The sequence below is a fragment of the Oncorhynchus tshawytscha genome, linkage group LG03, assembly GCF_018296145.1.
Source record: "Oncorhynchus tshawytscha isolate Ot180627B linkage group LG03, Otsh_v2.0, whole genome shotgun sequence".
NCBI classification, from domain to species: Eukaryota; Metazoa; Chordata; class Actinopteri; order Salmoniformes; family Salmonidae; genus Oncorhynchus; species Oncorhynchus tshawytscha.
The window spans coordinates 45379106-45401809 of NC_056431.1; the positions used below are offsets into that span (position 1 = coordinate 45379106).

The 22704-nt window shown below is 45.3% G+C and overlaps 1 protein-coding gene across 5 annotated transcripts in view; it reads right to left on the minus strand.

Moving 5' to 3' along the window:
* Positions 1-22704, minus strand: part of LOC112236979 (FERM, ARHGEF and pleckstrin domain-containing protein 1) — an 81811-nt gene that overhangs the window by 29421 nt on the left and 29686 nt on the right. For all 5 annotated transcript variants that reach the window (XM_024405621.2, XM_024405616.2, XM_024405599.2 and 2 more), the window contains exons 3-7: positions 2965-3069; positions 2783-2825; positions 2153-2231; positions 1180-1277; positions 571-685 (exon numbers count right to left, since the gene is read on the minus strand). In XM_024405621.2, the coding sequence (XP_024261389.1) occupies positions 571-685; positions 1180-1277; positions 2153-2231; positions 2783-2825; positions 2965-3069 (440 nt within the window). The remainder of the gene's footprint in view (positions 1-570; positions 686-1179; positions 1278-2152; positions 2232-2782; positions 2826-2964; positions 3070-22704) is intronic.

Sequence of the window (22704 nt, forward strand, 5' to 3'; positions counted from 1 at the left end):
ATATGGAAGCCTTCCACCGTGTGTTCTCCCAGGAGTACAGAACTATCCAATTAGGAAAGAGATTATAGGGGGAAAAACACTGGGAGTAGGAGAAGCTACAGTGAGTGACTTCAAGCAACCGTTTCCCTTGTGCCAACCTGTCAACTGACTAGACAGGAGAGATACAACAATGGAAATCCAAAGTTGTTAGCTGTTTTCCATGCTGAAGTCTGGTGCGGTGTGTTGCTCATTAGGCTGTGATCCGAGTAGATTCCAGACCTTTTCTGGGGACCCAAGCAGGGTTGCTAATAAAAGCAGACATTCACACATGCACCTCCAGGCCCTAACCGCTCAACCAGCCCAGGGGGCTTTGCCTTGTCTAAACATGACGAAGAATGCCATGTCAGTTAGCACACTGGAACAAAGCACTCTATTCATTCAGTGGCGAGTTTCCCCGACTGTGTCATCTGCGTATTAAACATTGCCTTGGAAAGTATAAGGGTCTTTCACGACCTTTTCCTGTTCAGAGTGGACCTGAATAATGCCTGCACAGCTCAGTGCAGACAAACCAGTTATAGAGGAGTTACTCACACATTCTTGGAGTGGAACTCCATGATCCTGTCGATCAGAGCCACCTGGTCTGGAATGTAGCTGTTGTTGAGGAGGTGCTGCCGACTCTGGCTCTCCTCAAAATCCCCAATCTCAGCTGGAGGACAAAGGGTTAATGTTATGACATTGTATTACATTGTGTGCAGTGTATCTGCACCACCGCAGGTTGATCATTTGGATCATTCGCTTACATCCCTAAATAGAACAGATGAGAATAGATTCAATGGAATACATCCTCATCTGTGTCTCTTCCCTCTAGAATCACACTTTGACAGCTCCCTCTAGCATTAGAATCCTGGCAGGCTGAGGAACGGATGACTTTTTCAAAAATACTTTCTTGAGAGTGTTTTCTGGGGAGGGTACTGACATGTTTGGTTATTCTGAAGCTGTCCGTCTTTCCAGATTTCATTCAGATGAAGACTATAAAAAGGTATCCATGGCAACACACTGATTGTCAATTTGGGATGCTGCACCACATCCTGGTTGGCACATTTTGAAGACGGCACGAGCAACACAACGTGTTTCCCTACACATCCATCTTCTCTACTGACCCTGTGGTCCACTAAGCCATAAAGTAACAGAGAGACATACACTGGATAATATGGGAGACCAGCAGGGCCGCGCTACTGTCGTTGCAGGCCAGACGTCCACAGGCAAGGTCATGCTTGACTTGCAGGGCGAAGAGGTACCTGAACAAGACGGTACAACGAGACAGGTTAGAACAGAGTCAACAGGATGACTGTGGCTGTGTGTGGTTAACATCAAAAACCTGTCAGACGACAACGCAGGAGGGAGCAGCCTCAAAAAGGAAACACTTGGAGTTGATCCCAGCTTGCCAAATACGATCTATAACGCAACAGGTTCAGAAAGACAGCTTCTTGGCACATACATGTCACCACACCTGGAAGTACTGACTGTTGACTGACCCCTTACGATTGCATCATAGTACAGTACAAACCCCCCAAAAACTGCATTTAACAAAGACAACTGGACTGCAGAGCAACAGTCTTGTCTATGGATAAGCGGTCTTTCGTTACCCATCCAATATCAACTGTAACCTTCTGTAGGGTCAAGGAATTAATGATATAATGAGAAAATATACATCAGAAAAACATTAGTCTTATTGAAAATAACCAGCACCATTTCAAGGTGCTACATTAAAAACCTGGCAGGTTTAAAACATGGACCGCGTGAATTATATGTCTGAGGCAGAAATAAATCTGCTGGGAGGCTGGAACACATTAGTCACTTCTGAATTAGCAGTTATATTCTGTGACATCGCAGTCGTTTCCACACACAGATCTGACCCGAGAATGACTTAGTCTAATGGAAAGACTGCATAATATGCCTGCTGATAGCCTGCTGTGTGCTGTGCAGTCAGCCTTATACGACTTCATGCACTGACAGCTCGTCAGCTGAATACTAATTCCAATTATTAAGCACCTGTAGATGAGGAAATCTTATAGCTGAGCCTTGTAGACTGAAGGTTCCTCTGAAATGGTGGCTGGTATGTTGCTGGTTAAAACTCCTGTGGTTTAATAGGCTTCTTCCTGTTTAGTCTTACCTAGTCAGTTCCTCCAGTAGTTGGGTGTGGTCAGGGGGGAAAAACTTCACCACAAATCGCAGGACTGTGTGCTTGGGCCCTGTGGGTGTGAGATCATGGCATGGTTATATAAGTAGAGTCACAGCCAAGACAATACAAATTACACATTCTAAAATCAGGGAGATTCCTATCATAGAATTAGGTTTTAGAATCTCTATGATTCCTTCCGATACTCTACTTCACTCAGACCTGAATCTGGGTTCTCTCACATCGATCATAGCAAGGAAGAAGTGCATTGGCTCTTGCGCACCACATGTCCTCATTTGTAGATGAGCAGACCAGTCTTTTATAAGACTTCATGAATGTTTTATGACTGGAGATGTAAACATTTAACAGCAGAGCCTCCGACTGGAAGGAAGATGGTCTCTGTGTGTGATTAAGTTTGCTCAGATGAGACGTGGTTTTGAGATGCCACAACTAAATGAATTCGCCGAGCTGTCTCCTTTCAAAGACATTTAATGTTCCCATGTTTTGGCTTGATTCATTTTCTTCTGTTAGCAGCAACAACAACAGTGTTAGCTGAAGCAAATTAAGACTGAACTGTCCATTGTTCGCCATGTAAAAGCGTGTAATGAAGTCTGGGTTACTTACGTCTCAGCTGCTTGACTATTGGCTTAAGGAGGTCTAGCCAAACCTGTGAAGAGAAGGAAGACAAATGTCCCTTAGTCGGCATAGAGATACGAATTTAAAGCTTCTACACTTAGACAAAGAAACAACCTTCCCGTCTAGTCGGGAAACAACCCCTGTCGTACTGTGTTGTCGTCTTCCCTCACCATCATCTTGTGGTGGTCTTGGTACTCTAGGCTGAAGTAGTCCCCTTCAACGAGGTTCAGGTGGGTACACACCAGGTCAAACACCACCTTGCCAGAGGCTCTTTGCTGTAAAAGACATAGAAACAGACATGGGTAAGCTACAGAAATACATGGTGCAGTAGTGATTGTCTTTTGACTATAAGGCGGGCTGGCTGGCATTCACTAGCTCAACCATTCAATGAGCAATGTGTACTTGGACTAAGGATGATATTGTCCCCCCCCAGGTTTCAAAGACTCATTCTGATGACATTTCACTGGAAATCCCCTCAGCAAACTCCATCTGCAAGTCTAATCAAGGACCAATGAGCATCAGAGCACATTCCGGACTGGGTCTCATCATCCCTCTAGGACTTAGGGGTTTAGGAGGAATGGCACAGACAAACAATAGTGACATTTGCAGTAGTGACTGAGTGTCGTTTGACTGACTGGATGGATAGTGGGTGGCTTCATAGAAGCCATATCCTGGTTGACTAACGCGCCACCACCCCCTCTCTTCACTCCCAGGTTCTAGATGATTGCTCAAAGCATCTCCCTCCCTCTACGGAGGCCCAGGGGTTGGGACACTGAGGATCAGACAGACAGGGGGACGAGTCTGTCCCTGTGACTTTGTTCTGAATTACAAGCGTCACCGTGGGGACTGTCGATGGCACAGTGCTCTTTGAAGCTGATCTACTGGCAGCCCGGCTCACCTAGGAGGTCCATTCCTCCACGACAACACTTTGAAGTCTCCGTCTGAGTCCGTCATCTGGCTGTTTTTCACCCACTACTTCTTTTCCAATCCCAGGGGAACATACACAGCCGACACCAAAGCAACCCCAAATAGCAGCCCTGCCTTTATAGAAGAAAACCTTCCTCATTTAGAGGCACAAAGGGATGTCAGGGACTGCAGTTTAAAGCCACAACTCCTATTAGAAAACTCCTAAGACGACTGAAGCATGGCAGAGAGGAAGGGAGTGGAGCCGTTTAGCCAGGCTGCATTCTTCTGGCTGATTTTCACCGGAGCAGAACGTAGCACAGTTATTCCAGTGTTTATAGTAACAGTCCCACCCTGTCTACACTCTTAGAAAAAAAGGTGCCATCTAGAACCTAAAATCTTCATCGGCTGTCCCCATAGGAGAACCCTTTGAAATAACCTTTTTTTGTTCCCTTTTGGTTGCATGGATCGCAGAAGGTTCTACTTAGAACCAAAAAGGGTTCTCCTATGGGGACAGCCGAAGAACACTTTTTTCTAAGAGTGTAGGATAATGACCCAGCATCATTTGAGACTGACTGCTTCCACCCTTCTGCAGTCATTGAAACTAAGGCCTTCTCTACTTCCTGGATTATATAGTGACCTCTTCCAATCACAAGTGGGCAACCCACATAACTAACCAATGGGAAATGTTTTCCATTATTACACTCACTTATATCAGTGTTCATTAAACAGTTACTTGCATCACCAGCATAATAATTCATTCAACTGAAGTGTCCAAAAGAAGCATCAACACAGCTTCCCTCTCCATAGGTTCCCTGCTTTATCTCTCCCTCCAATACTCTCCCTTCTGACTGCGGCATGTAGGGAGCTCTGGGCACCACCACATAGGACCAGCTGTTTCCATATGGTGGAAGGGTGATGGGTGAGACCACAGGGGAGCAGGAGGCTAGAGGACACAAGAGCAGACACCAGCCAAACAACCACCCACACTGCTGCCTTCCTGCCAAGGCCGTGCTGCTGCAGAACCAACCAGCCGTAAACCAGCAGTGTCAGAACTCTCCACAGAAAAACAGTCATAGGCCTAGTTTTAATACAGAGAGGAAATCTAAGTCAGTAGCCTGGGTTTTCTGTACTTAGTACTATAACATAGTGCAACACTTGTTCCTGGAGAACAAGGAGGAATCCAGTGGGACAGAGTCAAGGATAGAAATTCAAAGTAGAGTAGGGTATAGGTAGATTGGAGTAGGTTGGGGTACGGTAGAGTACGGTAGAGTAGGGTAGGATGGGATGGGGTAGGGTAGGGCAGGGTGGAGTAGGGTAGGGTTGAGTAGGGTAGAGTAGAGTGGGGTGGAGTAGGGTGGGGTAGGGTAGGGTGGAGTACAGTAGAGTAGGGTGGGGTACGGTAGAGTATGGTGGAGTAGGGTAGGATAGGGTGGAGTAGAGTGGGTAGAGTAGGGTAGGGTGGAGCAGTGTAGGGTGGAGTAGAGAGGTTAGAGTAGGGTAGGGTGGGGTAGAGTAGGCTAGAGTGGAGTAGAGTAGAGTGGTTAGAGTAGGGTAGGGTGGAGTAGAGTGGGTAGAGTAGAGTAGGGTGGAGTAGAGTAGGGTAGGATAGGGTGGAGTAGGGTAGGGTAGAGTAGAGTAGGGTAGGGTAGAGTAGGGTAGGGTGGAGTACGGTAGAGTAGGGTGGGGTACGGTAGAGAAGGGTAGGATAGGGTGGAGTAGAGTGGTTAGAGTAGGGTAGGGTAGGTTGGAGTAGAGTGGGTAGAGTAGAGTAGGGTGGAGTAGGGTAGGGTAGAGTGGAGTAGAGTAGGGTAGGATAGGGTGGAGGGGTAGGGTAGTAGGGTGGAGTACGATAGGGTGGGGTAGTAGGGATAGGGTGGAGTAGAGTGGTTAGAGTAGGGTGGGGTAGAGTAAGGTAGAATGGAGTAGGGAGTGGTTAGGTAGGGTGGGGTAGGGTGGGGTACGGTAGAGTAGGGTAGGATAGGGTGGAGTAGAGTGGTTAGAGTAGGGTAGGGTGGGGTAGAGTAAGGTAGAATGGAGTAGAGTAGAGTGGTTAGAGTAGGGTAGGGTAGAGTAGGGTCGGGTGGAGTAGAGTGGGTAGAGTAGAATGGAGTAGAGTAGAGTAGGGTAGGGTCGGGTGGAGTAGAGTGGGTAGAGTGGGTAGAGTAGGGTAGGATAGGGTGGAGTAGAGTAGGCTGGAGTAGGGTAGGGTGGAGTTGAGTAGGGTAGGGTAAAGTAGGGTAGGGTGGAGTAGGGTAGGGTGGAGTAGGGTAGGGTGGAGTAGGGTAGGGTGGAGTAGAATAGGGCGGGGTAGAGTAGGGTAGAGTTGAGTAGAGTAGTGTGGGGTAGAGTAGAGTAGGGCGGGGTAGAGTAAAGTGGAGTAGAGTAGGATGGAGTAGGGTTAGGTAGAGTAGGGTAGAGTAGAGTAGGGTAGGGTGGAGTAGGGTAGAGTAGAGTAGGGTTGGGTGGAGTAGAATAGGGCGGGGTAGGGTAGAGTTGAGCAGAGTAGAGTGGAGTAGGGTGGGGTAGAGTAGGATGGGGTAGGGTAGAGTAGAGTAGAGTAGAGTAGAGTAGGGTTGGGTGGAGTAGGGTGGAGTAGAGTAGGGTAGGGTGGGTTAGAGTTGAATAGGGTAGGGTAGGCTAGAGTAGGGTTAGGTAGAGTAGGGTAGAGTAGAGTAGGGTACGGTAGAGTAGGGTAGGATAGGGTGGAGTAGAGTGGGTAGAGTAGGGTGGGGTGGAGCAGTGTAGGGTAGAGTGGAGTAGAGTAGAGTGGTTAGAGTAGGGTAGGGTGGGGTAGAGTAGGGTAGAGTAGAGTGGTTAGAGTAGGGTCGGGTGGAGTAGAGTGGGTAGAGTAGAGTAGGTTGGAGTAGAGTAGGGTGGAGTAGGGTAGGGTAAGGTAGAGTAGGGTACGGTATGGTAGAGTAGGGTACGGTATGGTAGAGTAGGGTAGGGTAGAGTAGGGTATGGTAGAGTAGGGTAGGGTAGGGTAGACTAGTGGAGGGCCTGATTAGAAGCAGAGGCACAGTGCAGTAATAGTCCTGCCATCTGTGACCGCCAACACAATAAGAACCCCAGTCATTAATGAAGCACATGAGTCAGTGACTGATCACTGCCAAGGCACAGCCACCATCACTCTGCATACAGTACAGTAGTACACAGCCTGCTCTGCTGATAAGATACACACACATTGCTTTCTCTCACATGTGCGCACAGACATGCACATTGACAGACACACAACCACACACACATTTCTCTCCCAGGGTACACAAACACATACTATCTGGTCCCATCCCCATGGCACAGAACTCACTATCAAAAAAGGTCCCACTATATCAGTAAATATCACACTTGGCAGCTGACATTTCTATCGTCCTCTACAGTTCCAGGAGAATGTCACAAATCACTCTGCTTTGGGCCTTCATCTAAGGAGCTTTTCAGATGGTTTGCACAGTAATGCCAGTGTCAATCCGATTTCAGCCCATCTCTGTATATCAATTATAACCAGACATCCTGGAAAGCTGTGTCTAGATTGAACTTATTTGAACCCGGTCTCATCGGATGTTAGCAGTGTTTATATGTTCCAGCGGAGGCATGTACTTCTCGGTAAACTGACCTCTACATGCTCCAGCTGACAGGAGAGGGGTAAACAGAGATGACAGTGTCTGCTTGTGTTGGTGGTCACAACCAAACCCAGGCCTCCTCCCTCTCCTCCGCCTCTTTGCTGTTTGTAAACATGCTGTCAGGTGTTTGACTTTGTACCTCTCCCTCTCTTGGTCTCTCCAGTCTACCCCCGCAGAGTACATTGTACGGTCCACCTCCCCCACCATGAGCCAGCCCACTGCACACCAAACCTCTCCTGGGGGGGGGTCCCACACACACTCCATAGACTCAGGCAGGCATGGAACAAAGGGGGTCATGCCTGGTTAGAGATGAGAGACACTAAGCAGGTCTGAGGGTTGAGGTCCCCCCCAGACTTCATGCTGTGGACTGGGTCTGCCAGGGTCTCCTAGCTGGCCAGGCCTGGCTGTGTGTGGAGACTGAGGATCCAGGCAGCTGGCCACAGCACAGAGCAGCATCTGGGAAGCCAGACACAGTGAAACTGCACTGGGCACTGAGAATGGTTTGTTAGATTATTCCTATGTCTGTTTCTCCATTTGGAAAAACTAGGTCGGGCTGAGATCAGAGGCTTGGTTACAGGACAGAAGCAGATGCATTCCCATTCGGTGACTCCTTGTGGTGCATTCATTGGAAACAGATCTGAAGAGGGAGGAGGCAGTCTCTGAGGCAGTGTGTTCTCTCGCTCTCTCCGCCTCTGTGTTGTTTTTAACTGCGCCGCTGCGCTAAGTAATACCATATGTACGCATCACGACATCATCATGTAGAGAGGATTAAAGTAGGGATCAAAATCCCCACTACTTCGATTTACATAACAAATCATGTAACGGCAAAGATCATCTGACATGCCGATCGCATGCATTAGCCTGTTCATTGTCCGTCCCATCCACACAGTAAAGGCGATAATGTCGCCATGCTAATGTAACTGCAATAGCCAAAAGACATCCAAGATCCAAAAGAGACTGTATGTGTGTGTGTGTGCGCATGCTTGTGTGAGTATCAAGACTGTAAGCAAGGAACAGGGCCGGGAAGTGAGTGACTGATCATTGAGATGCAGGTCATGTAGGAGAGCCCAGAGCTCAGGGTGACTTTATTGCAGCAGGAGCCTAAGACTAACAATGGGGGGAAGAAAAAGGAGACATCACCAGGGCTAAGACTTTCAAACTACTTCCTCCAAAAAAATCACACCATATGTACACCCGCTTAGAAATGTCCTTGTTTTTGAAAGATAAAACACATTTGTTGTCCATTAAAATAACATCAAATTGATCAGAAACGGCAGATTTTTAAAAAATGGAATATCTACATAGGTTTACAGATGCCCATTATCAGCAACTATCACTCCTGTGTTCCAATGGCATGTTGTGTTAGCTAATCCAAGTGTATCATTTTAAAAAGACAAATTGATCATTAGAAAACCCTTTTGCAATTATATTAGCACAGCTGAAAACTGTTGTTCTGATTGAAGAAGCAATAAAACTGGCCTTCTTTAGACTAGTTGAGTATCTGGAGCATCAGCATTTGTGGGTTCGATTACAGGCTCAAAATGGCCAGAAAACAAATAACTTTCTTATAAAACTTGTCAGTCTATTCTTGTTCTGAGAAATGAAGGCAATTCCATGTGAGAAATTGCCAAGAACTGAAGATCTTGTACTACTCCCTACACAGAACAGCGCAAACTGGCTCTAACCAGAATAGAAAAGTGGGAGGCCCCGAAGTACAATCTCTCAAGTCCTCAACTGGGAGCTTCATTAAATAGTACCCGCCAAACACCAGTCTAGAAAACAATAGTCATTTACAACATTAACAATGTCTACACTGTATTTCTGATCAATTTGATGTTATTTTAATGGACAAAAAATGTGTTTCTTTCAAAAACAAGGACATTTCTAAGTGGCCCCAAACTTTTGAACGGTAGTATATATGTGAGTGAGTGAGTGAGTGAGTGAGAGTGTGTGTGAGAGTGAGTGAGAGTGAGTGATCTGGGACAGACAACCCTTACAGTAAAGGGGTGCGGTTACAAAATAAGAGCTTAATTTACTTCAAGGGAGACTCTAAAAGTGTGTTATTTAGTGGATAAAATGCATGGATATTTTACTTGAAAAAGGATCATAGATAAGATCCCGACTCTTCCCACATTCCATCCCAAGCCCAAACCCCAAGCTGCGGATAAAAACACAGCGACATACAGTTTTTGCAAAAGTGGGGATCTGGCCGCCACAGCTGTCAAAGTCATTATGTCACAGCAACCAAACCTCTGGGGCTGGAGAGAAAAGCCATGACAGGAATGTCCCCAGGATTCAGAGGGGACTGGGGGGCTAAAGAGATTGAGGATGGCTTGATTTTTTTGTGTGGCTCCTCTCCCTCCATCCCTTGACTGTCCCCCTCTTTCTCCCAAACTGCCTCCATGGTGCCTTGCTTTAATGTGCTCGCCTTGGAGAAGACAGCTTGAAACATATTGATTTTTGCATATAATTGCATATAAGCATAATGAAGTGTCCTGTTGTGACCATTGCGCTGCAGAATGGAAAACAGTGCGTCACTGTGCTCTGAGAGTCTCCTACTGTTCATCTTAACGCTGCAAATCACCCAATTGATTTTACAGCCTTGCTTTGCCCTCTCTTTGCAGAACACGCTAACAAAACACAGGGGAAGCTTAGACACCATAGGCTACAACATTGGGGCAAAGCAAAAGGTTTGGGCACAACATTTAGCAATCTTGTGCTCCACATAACCATGACATTGTGTATATTCTACAGCTGGAGACCTCTTTCATGGCTGGCTTAGAGGATCATGGAAATAAACGGAGGGGCAGGGGGTTTCTGAGGAAGTTTGGAATTACTGAAAGGCTGGCCCTCTTTTCCCCTCTCGTCCCCCAATCCTTTTCAGCACACTTGAAATTCCGGCACCATGCTGCTTCGCTTAAAACTGTCAGCCACGAATATTCCCAAAGCCAGGGATTACTGTCACTCTGTGTAGGATGCTTTTCCCCAGCAGCAACTGACACTTTCCTCTTCTCCCACTCCAGATATGTCCAGAAAGTGACATACAACAAACAATGACATAAAATAATACAGAAAATAACAAGGAAATTAGCCATGTTTTAAAATGGTATAATCCATCCTTCAAGGGAAACAGTGGGTGTGGCTTATGCCCCCCCCGGTTGTTGAGTTGTGTTGTTGTCATGACTCTTTCGCTGCTCTAGAGATAAGCATTTACAGTATGTCCCTTATCAAATAGAGGCAGCATCATCACTTTGAGGTGATAAGATCCTGTTATCAACATTGTCTTTGTAAAGAAGACAGACAGGAGATGTTTGTTTCAGCACTGTTAGCCTCCCCGCAGAACAAGCAAATCACATTCCATTAAATGGTCGATTAGCGAGTGATGCCCCATTAAAAATGGTTTTCCTGAATATCTTCATCAGGTGCCATTGTTGTTACACCCTTTAAAAAACAACTTTATGGGCTGATTGAATGCTGCTAAGCGTCAGTTGTTACAGGGGTGCCGTAGGGTGTTGTAATTGGACACCATAATAAATAGACAGCACCTCAGCTCCCACGAGGACCTGCGTGGCTGATGCACGGGACACGCCTCCAAGAGAAACAGCAGAGGACATCTCTGACCTCGGCACAAAATTCATAAAGCGCCTCAGAGTGAGAGTGCTGATCTCGGATCGGGTCACCCCTGTCCACGTAATCTCATTCGTTATGAATGAAAAGGCTAAACTGATCCTAGATCTGCACTCCTACTCTGAGAGTCTTCATGAACATGGGCACTGGTTTTAAACACACCACAGTACAGTACTCTTGAGAGCCAAGGCAATCAATAAGATAATTGACAGATGAATGAAGTGCTCAAGGATCTCAACATCATTAAAAGGTGAATGTGCTGTTTAAAATGTTGCGCACGATCCAGATCTGCATACAAACACACAACAAAAAGTTGATTCGGATGTCATTTGATATCATATATTGTTGCTGGCCCAATCTCATTTGACCTTTAAACCACACAGTATCTCATGACAGAACACTTTGTTAGTTCTGGAGAGCTGCGTTGAATGATAGCATTTTGGAACAGGCCCAATACAGATCATCTCAGATCAGCCATACAGCCAGCCCAGCAGTGTGCCAAATCTGCCAATATGCCACTCAGTGCCCGCAAATACAGCATGACTGAAGCCAGCTTCTGTTAATCGCAAACAGACTGAAATATGGGCTGAGGTCAAAGCCAATGGATGGGGGAAAAAAGAATAGCATAAATTGATTTGCTCATTCATGCCTCTGTCAATTCTCTGCCGATTGAGGTCCATGTAAACAGACAGGGAGTGAACCTGAGAGGAGAGGGCACAAGAAGATGCCAACTCAAACCTATACAGCTTGACTGAGGGAGCAACTATAGTACGCATGCGAGGTAAGAAACGGGGTGGAGACTTCCTAAAGCCATCACAGTCCATTGAGGCCGCGAGCCAACCAGCCGCACAGTTGTCCTTTACACAGTAAATCCTACCGAAACATGCCACAACAGGCCAGGCTCATTTACCTTTCTGCTAACCACAGCATCACCTCCGGAGTCATGAACTTTGACTAATCTGTATGATCCTTGGAATAGGCCTAGGTGTGAGTATGAGACAGTTATACACATTACAGATTATTAGCCAGTGTTTAAGAACCTGAAGAACAGCTGTTATATTAGCAGCCTGGGCTTAGCTTCAGAAACATCCAAGGCTGCTGGCCAGGTACTCTCTCTATGGTTCAGGTCAGGTCTGAATGGCTGCATGCAGCAGACATGTAGCAGATGGGACACAGGTTTCTGAATTTAGTTTCTTCACCAAAGTATATGAAAGTTAACTGTACATAATTATGGGCCTCCGTCTGTAAAAATAACAGTTTGGCGATATCGGAACAGACATATCTGTGTGTGTGTGTGTGTGTGTGTGTGTGTGTGTGTGAGAGAGAATGCATGAGAGAGAGGAAAAAAAAGAGACTTAGAAGGCCAAATAGAGGGCTTTGTATATTAGATTTAGTGCAGACACATTATAAAGTGTTCTTCGTCATTAATATCAGAGACCGGCACAGCAGATCCACAGAGCCCAACACAATGTTAATTATTCCGCAACAGCAAAATGTGGAGTGATAACAGTATTTGATTGTTTGCAGTGATATTCAGTTACAGGAAAAAATAAAAATAAATAAATCTGCCAATATTATTGGAGTGGGAAGGAGAGTACGGTAAACCATCTCTAACCTACTGCTGTTACGTTACTGCCGGAGAAAGCCCTATCCCAACTGACAACACCTCACTAATGACTTAACAGTGTGGGAGACTGACTCTCTCTCTCTATTCCCCAGACAGAGGCTAACACAGAACAGACACAGACGGTAGGAGTAATGGGACATGGCCCTGGGATGTTTTACTTTCCTCTCACTCAAACTAGCCTACCCACACGGTGACCCTGTGGTGGGCATCAACAGAGTGAAGGGAGACTAGGCTATGACGGAGTAGGTAGACGTAGCCTCTGACCGCCATCCTCCTAATGGTCACGGTTTGGATTTGCGGTTAGGTGATCTGATCCTAGATCTGTGGTTAGGGCTAAGGCAGGGTGTAGTGGGAAAGTCAACAGGTGCGTGAGGAGGGGGCAGGTCTCCCCTAGGAAGTGACACGGCTGGTGGTACCGCCCCATGGAACCTTTCATTTACCCATAATCCTCCTGGTAATAAATGATGACAGCTACAGACGCTCCGTTCCTGGAGAAGACCAATCAAAGTGTCTCCTGCAGATTAGTGTAAACGACTTAACCTTCAGCACAACAAATCCACTGTCACTCTACAGGGTACTCCCCACAGGGAAGGCCAGTTTCAGTTTAACTGTACCTACAAAACCATCAAACACAAAGAGATATGGCACGCTAGAACAAAAGAATGCTAGCATCAAGTTTGTCAAATTAAATAGGTATGACGGTATTATTAAAGTATTTATGGAGCTATGGAACATCAACATCTCCCACTGGGAAAATGTTTGGTTAGTAAATTCTACTCCAATAAACCATTATTTTTTTCTCTTTTTTTTTACAGTATTAGCTGAACGGTAACTACACAAAGGTTATTATATTTACCTGTATTTAACTAGGCAAGTCAGTTAAGAACAAATTCTCATTTTCAATGACGGCCTATGGAAATCTACAGGAATGTGTATTTAATAAAATAAATAAGTCAATATAAACACATAAAGGCAACTATCTTGTTTAATTATTAAATAACTAAATATGGCGGTCAATGAGAGGAGTCAGTCCAAATAGACCTGATCTGGGAGAAAGCAGATCCTGGGATAAAGTCACTGTACTTCCTAGGGATGGGGATTAAGGTCAACAACCAAGAAATCATTTCCAGTTTGATTTTGACAGGCTCCACAGTGATGTATGGTCAATACCAGTATACAAGTATCTTTCAACCTACGACCTTTATGTCAGGGACGAGTTGATTGAATCACATTCAGGGTTCTCCACATACTAGGTTAGCATCATGTGACCGTGATTAAAACCAATACACAGCGCAAATGTAATTATTTGTTATTGGATGTGGTTTAATGAGTAGTAGAACAATAATTGAGACCGATGGATAGTCAATCTTCTAGACCACGACATCACACTGGCTTTGTGCTACTGGACGCTAAGCTCACATGATGTGAGAGTGTTGAGGACAATTATTTTTAACCCACTGAACTCACCCCTTAGCATAAGCCACACATTCAATCGTTTTCCGACCACTGGTGGGAGTTGCACACTGCAGTAAGATTGGGATGGATGTCACAGCACTCAATACAACGTCAACGGCTGGTATTCAAGACTAACTCACGCGATAGGGTGATGGTAAAACAAACCATTTGGGGGTTTTAAAAGCATATATTCTCTATGGGAACAGCTATGGGACTTTGGAGGCCCGGACAGCTGGACTTTGAGTGTTCTTTCTTGATGAAATACTCTGATTAAGGGTAAAGCCAGTGGTGTTGGAACAGTATTTAGAGGGCATGTAAGGCTACACCCATGTTTATAACTCTGACACATAGCCAACAGGACCATTCTAAATGACTGCATCCGCAAAAGAAGGATTTAGAGATGCCATCGTTTGTCATCCGTCTTCTGACATGTATCAGCTTGTGCCGCCGCATCCCAAATCTCAGTCAGACCTGCTTGTACCAACTCCTGTCAGCATCGTGAATAGAACTGTAGGGGAATCAGCTTAGTAGCATTCCACAGAGTGCCAACAACGGCTCTATCCCTTAGCTGAATTCTCACATTCAGGGCTGCCATAGGAGGTCCTCTAACTAACACACAGACGGCCCTGCAGAAACGAGGGGCTGGTGCTCCTTCCATGGCCGCAGGCTGACGGTCCAGCAGGAATGTAGGTCTTTGTGACAACAGAATACAAATGTTGCACCCTGGGAGAGAGAGCGAAGCCTGTAACCATGGCAACTTAAAAAGGGTTTTAATTCTTAATCCCTTAATAAAACTGGAACCATTTCCATTCTGGAGGAATGCTGATGGCTCCCGCTAAATGGTTTGTGAGTCGCTAACATAAAAAGTATTTCAGGGAGATCTTTATAAATATAAAAACAAGGATTCGAACACATTGCAGTATTATTGTGTGTGCTTGAAACAGTTCCATAGAAGGACAGAGTATAGGACCTGGGATGGGGCCTGCACTCAGTCCAAGGGTTCACACATTGAGGTCTGGAGAACAGCCAAGCCCCCCACTGTGCTCTGTGAGAGTAGCTTTAGAGGCTTGAGAATAACAAGAACACCCCATTCTGACAGGATTAACACCCAGTCCCACAGAGGGGCTTTATCAGAAATTGACCATCATCACATATCATTCTGGGCTTAATTCAATTTCAATTTAAAAGGGGCTTCATTGGCATGGGAAACATATGTTCACATTGCCAAAGCAAGTGAAATAGATCAAACAATAGTGAAATAAACAATAAAATTGACAGTAAACATTAAACTCGCAAAAAAGTTCCGTAGGCTTCTTCAGTGAAACCAAATGACGGGTGTCGAGCTGCAGTAAGCTGTCAGCCATTGATCAGAGTGATGTTTAGTGGATGGTGGTCAGAGATGAGCCATATATTCCCTGAGGTTCCTTGAGACCAACCAAGTCAACAGAAAAGGACCAGGAACCGTTTTAAGATGGACCACAGCAGTATCACTGAGGAGATGTACAGTGTGCCATCATTGAAGGCATTCAGCATCAAGAGATGTATCGTTGTTTCGGTTTAAACCCAAAACCATTTAACACATAGTTTACCTGGGGCCTGGGAGCCTAGTGACTGCTAAAACACGCAGTTACTGCACTGTGTGTCTGTATCAGCTGATTCAATAAGACTAACCCAATCTAGTGTTAACTGTGAATTATTAATGTACCTCCCTCTAACACTGGTTAAAGTACAGGCCATTCATCTGAAAGTTCTTAATGTGTAGCCTAATAAGACAAGTGAAGTCACATGAAATCCTGTTTCAACTGAATCTTTGGGCAAAATCCCTGGACCTCCGCCATTCTGATCACACAATCCACTTCTTAAGACTGTAGATTCAGGGACTCAAGGTAATCGAGACAGCAAATGGTGTGCTCACTCTAGCGCAGGGGAAGGCTCGACTCATTGTTCACCAGTCTTGGAATACCTGATGGTCAAATGCCAACCCTTCTATCACCTGAGAGAGTTTAGCTGTTGTCTTGACTGCTGTACATATGTCACGTCAGGAAAAGAAAAACAACAAGCTGGCACTTGACAAACTGTACGAGGCTATAAACAAGCAGGAAACCATGCACCCGGAGGCTGCTTTTCCTGGCACCTGTGAATTTAATTGGGCGTCATTAAGACACGATGCCCAACTTCCATCAACCCATCTCCTTCGCCACTAGGGGTGATAAAATCCTAGACAAATGTTACTCGACCCACAAGCAAGCATACAAGGCCCTCCCTCGTCCCCCCTTCAGCAATCATGGATCTGTACTTCCTGCATGTCTACAAGCAGAAGCTCAAGTCCCACGCGCCATAGAGAAATGGTCCTCTGAATCGGAGGCTATACTACAGGACTACTTTGCTAGCGCCGATTGGAATATGTTCCAGGACTCCACCGATAGCGTCGGCGCGCGCTAACCACCGCAGTCAGTCACCGGCTTCCTTAGGAAATGCATCGGCGACTTTGTCCCCACAGGGAAGGTTAGCTGTTTCCCCAATTAAAAGCCCTGGGTTAACAGAGGTTGGCGCTAAGCTAAAGGCCAGGGCTAACGCATATCGGTCTATCGCAGCCAACCAACCATAGGCTATGGCACGAACATGTAGAGCCATCAAGCAAGCAAAGAGACAACATAGGAACAGGGTGGAATCCCATTATACAGGCTCCGACGCCCGCAGCATGTGGTAGGGGCTCCAGTCCATTACGGACTACAAAGGAAGCTGTAGGGCTGGGCAATTATGGACAAAATATAATATCACGGTATTTAAAAGGACGTTGGTGGGATTTTACGTTTTTTTTTTAATCATAGAAATTCAAATTTGCTTCATGAGTAGTGGGTGATCCTGGGGTGGCAACACATACATTCTAAGTGATTTCAATTAGTCTTTCTCCATTCTGATTGTTCTATACTGTTCAATTCAACTTCAACCAAAGATCATTTTCTGCACTCTTTTGAGATAATTTCCACACTGCCACATTGGGCTCCACAATATTGGCAAAAAAATCTAGGCCTTATTTTTTGCCAAATGTTGCAATTTCGATTTAACTTGCGATTTATAACAAAACACTGTTGAACTGTTGGAATTATAATAGTCATTCCAATTCCACTGTTATAATATTCTAGTGGGCACTTTGAATGCAGGGTTGTTGACATGACAACAAATTATGAATTATTGTGGGAGGGTAGGAACCAAAGTGTTGGTCAGTGTTTCCTAGGGGACCCTATAATCTTTGGCTACATTAAATGTTCTCTCTTAGCTACTTTATGTACTTCATGTAGCTAACATATTCATGTTTTGCCTAATACTCTTTGGTTTAGAAGCTACTTTTGCACAAACAACATGCTGATTTAGGCCTACACTATCACTGGTATCAGGTTGTATAGGTAGCTATGTTTACTCTGACTCAGTACATTTATTAGCTAGCTATCCAACTAACTAGAGATTAGCATTAGCAGCTGACGATTTAGACAACTAGCCGTTTGCAGATGTAAGAAACACAATCTAATAGTGTGCTCCTAGTGGCCGGGGACTTCAATGCAGGGAAACAAAGGAGTTTACCAAATTTCAAATCAGCATGTTAAATGTGCAACCAGAAGGAAAATAAAACTCTAGACCACCTTCACTCCACACACTGAGACGCGTACAAAGCTCTCCATTTGGCAAATCTGACCATAATTCTATCCTCCTGATTCCTGCTTACAAACAAAAACTAAAACAGGAAGCACCAGTGACTCGGTTAATAAGAAAGTGGTCAGATGAATCAGATGCTAAGCTACACAACTGTTTTGCTAGCACAGACTGGAATATGTTCCGGGATCCTACAGATGGCGTTGATGAGTACACCACATCAGTCACTGGCTTCATCAATAAGTGTATTGATGACGTCATCCCCACAGTGGCCATATGTACATACCCCAACCAGAAGCCATGGATTACAGGCAACATCCACACTGAGCTAAAAGGTTAGAGCTGCCACTTTCAAGGACCCAGAAGCTGATACACCGGCTCCGACGCTCGTCGGATGTGGCAGGGCTTGCAAATTATTACAGACTACAAAGGGAAGCACAGCCACAAACCCACCAGAAGAGCTAAATTACTTCTATGCTCAGTTCGAGGCAAGTAACACTGAAACATGCATGACAGCACCAGCTGTTCCGGACGACTGTGTGATCACGCTCTCCGTAGCCGATGTGAGTAAGACATTTAAATAGGTCAAAATTCACAAGGCCACAGGGCGGATTACCAGGACGTGTACTCCGAGCATGCACTGACCAACTGGCAAGTGTCTTCACTGACATTTTCAACCTGTCCCTGATTGTGTCTGTAATACCAACATGTTTCAAGCAGACCACCATAGTCCCTGTGCCCAAGAACACTAAGGTAAGCTGCCTACATGACTAACGAAACGTAGCACTGACTTCTGTGGCCATGAAGTTTAGCTCTTTTCGAAAGGCTGGTCATGGCTCACATCAAGACCATTATCCCAGAAACCCTAGATCCACTCAAATTTGCATACCGCTCCATCAGATGATGCAGTCTCTAGTGCACTCAACACTGCCCTTTCCCACCTGGACAAAAGGAACACCTACATGAGAATGCTATTCATTGATTACAGCTCATGTTCAACACCATAGTGCCCTCAAAGCTCATCACTAAGCTAAGGACCCTGGGACTAAACAGTCCCCCCCTGTACTCCCTGTTCACTCATGACTGCATGGCCAGGCACGACTCCAACACCATCATTAAGTTTGCCGATGACACAACAGTGGTAGGCCTGATCACCGAAAACAATGAGACAACATATAAGGAGGAGGTCAGACTTGTGGTGCCAGAACAACAACCTCTCCTGCAATGTGATCAAGACAAAGGAGATGATTGTGGACTACAGGAAAAGGAGGACCAAGTACAACCCCATTCTCATCGACGGGGCTGTAGTGGAACAGGTTGAGAGCTTCAAGTTCCTTGGTGTCCACATCACCAACAAACTATCATGGTCCAAACACACTAAGACAGTTGTAAAGAGGGCACGACAAAGCCTATTCCCCCTCAGGAGACTGAAAAGATTTGGCATGGGTTCTCAGATCCTCAAAAACATCTACAGCTGCACCATCGAGAGCATCCTGGTTGCATCACTGCCTGGTATGGCCTCCGACCGCAAGACACTACAGAGGGTAGTGCGTAGCTTCCTGCCAAGCTTTCTGCCATCCAGGATCTCTATACCATGCGGGGTCAGAGGAAGGCCCTAAAAATTGTCATAGACTCCAGCCACCCTAGTCATAGACTGTTCTCTCTGCTACCACACAGCAAGTGATACTGGAGCGCCAAGTCAGAGTCCAAAAGGCTTCTTAACAGCTTCTACCCCCTAGCCATAAGACTCCTGAACAGATAATCAAACGGCTACCCAGACCCCTGTTTTACGCTGCTGCTACCCTCTGTTTATAATCTATGCACAGTCACTTAAACTCTACCTAAAGCATTGTTGGTTAAGGGCTTGTAAGTAAGCATTTCACTGTAAGGTCTCCCTGTTGTATTCAGCATATGTAACAAATTACATTTGATTTTGATTAATTATAGAACGCTTGTGGATTTATGTTAAGACGCAAAGTGAAAATATCATTACATGCGCAGAACAGCTAGCAGGCGTATTCACATTGATTTTCAACCTCTTCTTGTCTCAGTCTGTAATCCCCTCATCTCAAGCTGACCACCATTATTCTTGTTCTCTAAGTCTACCTGCTACAGTGACTACCGCCCTGTAGAACTCACATCTGTAATCATGAAGTGCTTTGAAAGGATGGTTATGGCACACATCTACTCCATCATTCCAGACACCCTAGACCCACTCCATATTGCATACCACCCCAACAGATCCATTGACGACATAATCGCAATGGCACTACACTGCCCTCACCCTCCTAGATAAGCAGACTACCTTTGTGAAAATACTGGTCATTGACGACAGGTCAGCATTCCAACACCATAGCCCCCTCCAAGCTTGTCACCCTTTGCAACTGGATAGACTGCGTGGCACTCAACACCATCATCAGGTTTGCTGACAACGATGAGAAAGCCTACTGGAAGGAAGTCAGTTCTACAGCTGCAACACTGAGATCATCTTGACTAGCTACATCACTGCTCGGTATGGCAACTGCACCACCCTGGATCGCACGGCGCTACATAGGGTGGTGCTGACAGCCTAGTACATCACTGGGGCCGAGCTCCCTGCCATCCAGGATCTCTATATCAGGCGGTGTGAAATGAAGGCCCGGAAATGTTTTAAAGACTCCAGCAACCCAAGCCATAGACTGATCTCTCTGCTTCCGCAGGGCAAGCGGTACTGGAGCAACAATTCGGACACCAACTTGCTCCTGAACAGCTTCTATCCCCAAGCCTTAAGACTGCTAAATAGCTAACAAAATGGCTACATGGACTATCTGCATTGACCTTTTAATAGGCACACTCAAGAGGACTCTACACACGCACACCGACACTCCCTACACACACACACTCATGCTACACACTCTCATACAATAATATACGCTGCTCCTACTCTGTTTATATATATCTACCCCTACCACTCCAGTATCACTGCACACTGTAAATATGGGATTGGCACTGACCCTGTACAGAACTTACTTACCTTCTCATGTTCGTCTTTCTTTGCGTTTTTGTTCTACTTTATGTTCATAGTACTAATGATATTGAGTACTGCATTGATGGGAAAGAGCTTGCAAGAAAGGCATTTCAATGTACTTGTGCACATTTTTCAAGAGGCTACTAAGGCGAAGGGGTAGAATGTAGGTCTGGGAATTGCCAGGGACCTCACAATACAATATTTATGGTCATGAAAATAAAAGTGCTGAAAACTTGTTCACTCACTATTTGAAAAGAAGGAGAATAAGCTATAGGATAAAAAAAAATAGTTTTGGAGCAGGTAATGCCGACTAGCGCCAGCTAACACTACCTAGCAATTTTGACAAATCGATAAGTCTACTTGTATCTAAATAATATCACGATATGTAACTATATCGCTCCCCCCATCACTAGTAGAATGCGGACAATGTATTGTTATCGTCTATCGAGATGGCATTTAATGTGCAGTGGAGATCTTATTGCATTTCAAGATGACAACTGTCTAAAAGACCAAAGCAAGGTTATTATAGCAAACAAATAAAATAATGAAGAAATACTTTTGAAAAACAAAAACTATACTGAAACTATCATCTTTGACTGCAAAAATAACTTTAAAAATATATATTTTTCAGTTTTAGTTTTTTCCACCTCTAAACTTCTCAAGGTTTTCTGAATCTGGCGGGTAAATGTTTCCAGTAGACGGTGTTGTTTCAAATGAGGTCTAGCTTATGCGTCACTATGACTAGCTATCAGTAGCTAACAGGGAAGAAATACAATGGCAGCGTGTGGAATAGAAGATGGCAGCGTGTGGAACAGAAGATGGCAGCGTGTGGAACAGAAGATGGCAGCGTGTGGAACAGAAGATGGCAGCGTGTGGAACAGAAGATGGCAGCGTGTGGAACAGAAGATGGCAGCGTGTGGAACAGAAGATGGCAGCGTGTGGAACAGAAGATGGCAGCGTGTGGAACAGAAGATGGCAGCGTGTGGAACAGAAGATGGCAGCGTGTGGAATAGAAGATGGCAGCGTGTGGAACAGAAGATGGCAGCGTGTGGAACAGAAGATGGCAGCGTGTGGAACAGAAGATGGCAGCGTGTGGAACAGAAGATGGCAGCGTGTGGAACAGAAGATGGCAGCGTGTGGAACAGAGAAGAGGGAAAACCAAACCAACCTTAAAGTTCATCTGGACAGCGCCCACAAAAAATCCTACAAACAATTTCTGGATAAAGACAAGGTGAGACAGTCACCAGCTATTAATAGCTGCATGTCAACGTTAGGACAACCCACTTTAGCAGTTTGCCTGAAAAGGGCAGAAACATGGCAACCTAATTAAAATGAGTAAAAGCGAAAGATAAGAAGCACTGGTTAATTTATTCATCCAGTCTGGCAAGTCCACAAGACCGTGATGAGCCAGCCTTCAGAAATGTAAAACACAATTTTAAAACTACTGGCGCTGCACGAATAAAAGGGTTGATTGCTTTGCTAATGGATACAGAAAGAGGTATGAAAAATAACCCTGTATGTAGACGGATGGAGCAAGAAAAGGACGGACTGCTTCGTTTATGGGAATATCACCCTTCCTCCAACAAGGCACAGCATGTGTTGTGTTGCTCAACCTCCATTGGATTTAGGATCCACACACCGGAGTGCTAATTGACTGCACACTGGATGCATGGGACATACGAGAGGAGAAGATCCTACTTGTCGTAACTGACAACGGAGCGAATATAGTCAAGGCTATCAGCCTATTACAGAACAGGCAAGAGAATACCCGTGATCAACAACAACCAGAACAGACCATAGCTTTGAAAGGCACGGCAGAAATGTCTGAATGACTGATGAGGGTACATTGGCTTCTCCCTGTAATGGCTTTGCCAATAGGCTTCCAGAGGTAGCCACATTGTTGGCAGTGACAGTGACAGACAGACCAAAACAACCGTTTGCCTCTGTTGTGAGAGACTAGAAACCTCAATGCCCATAACAAATACCAGTCATGCTGTCTCTGTGAAAGGAGAAATCTACA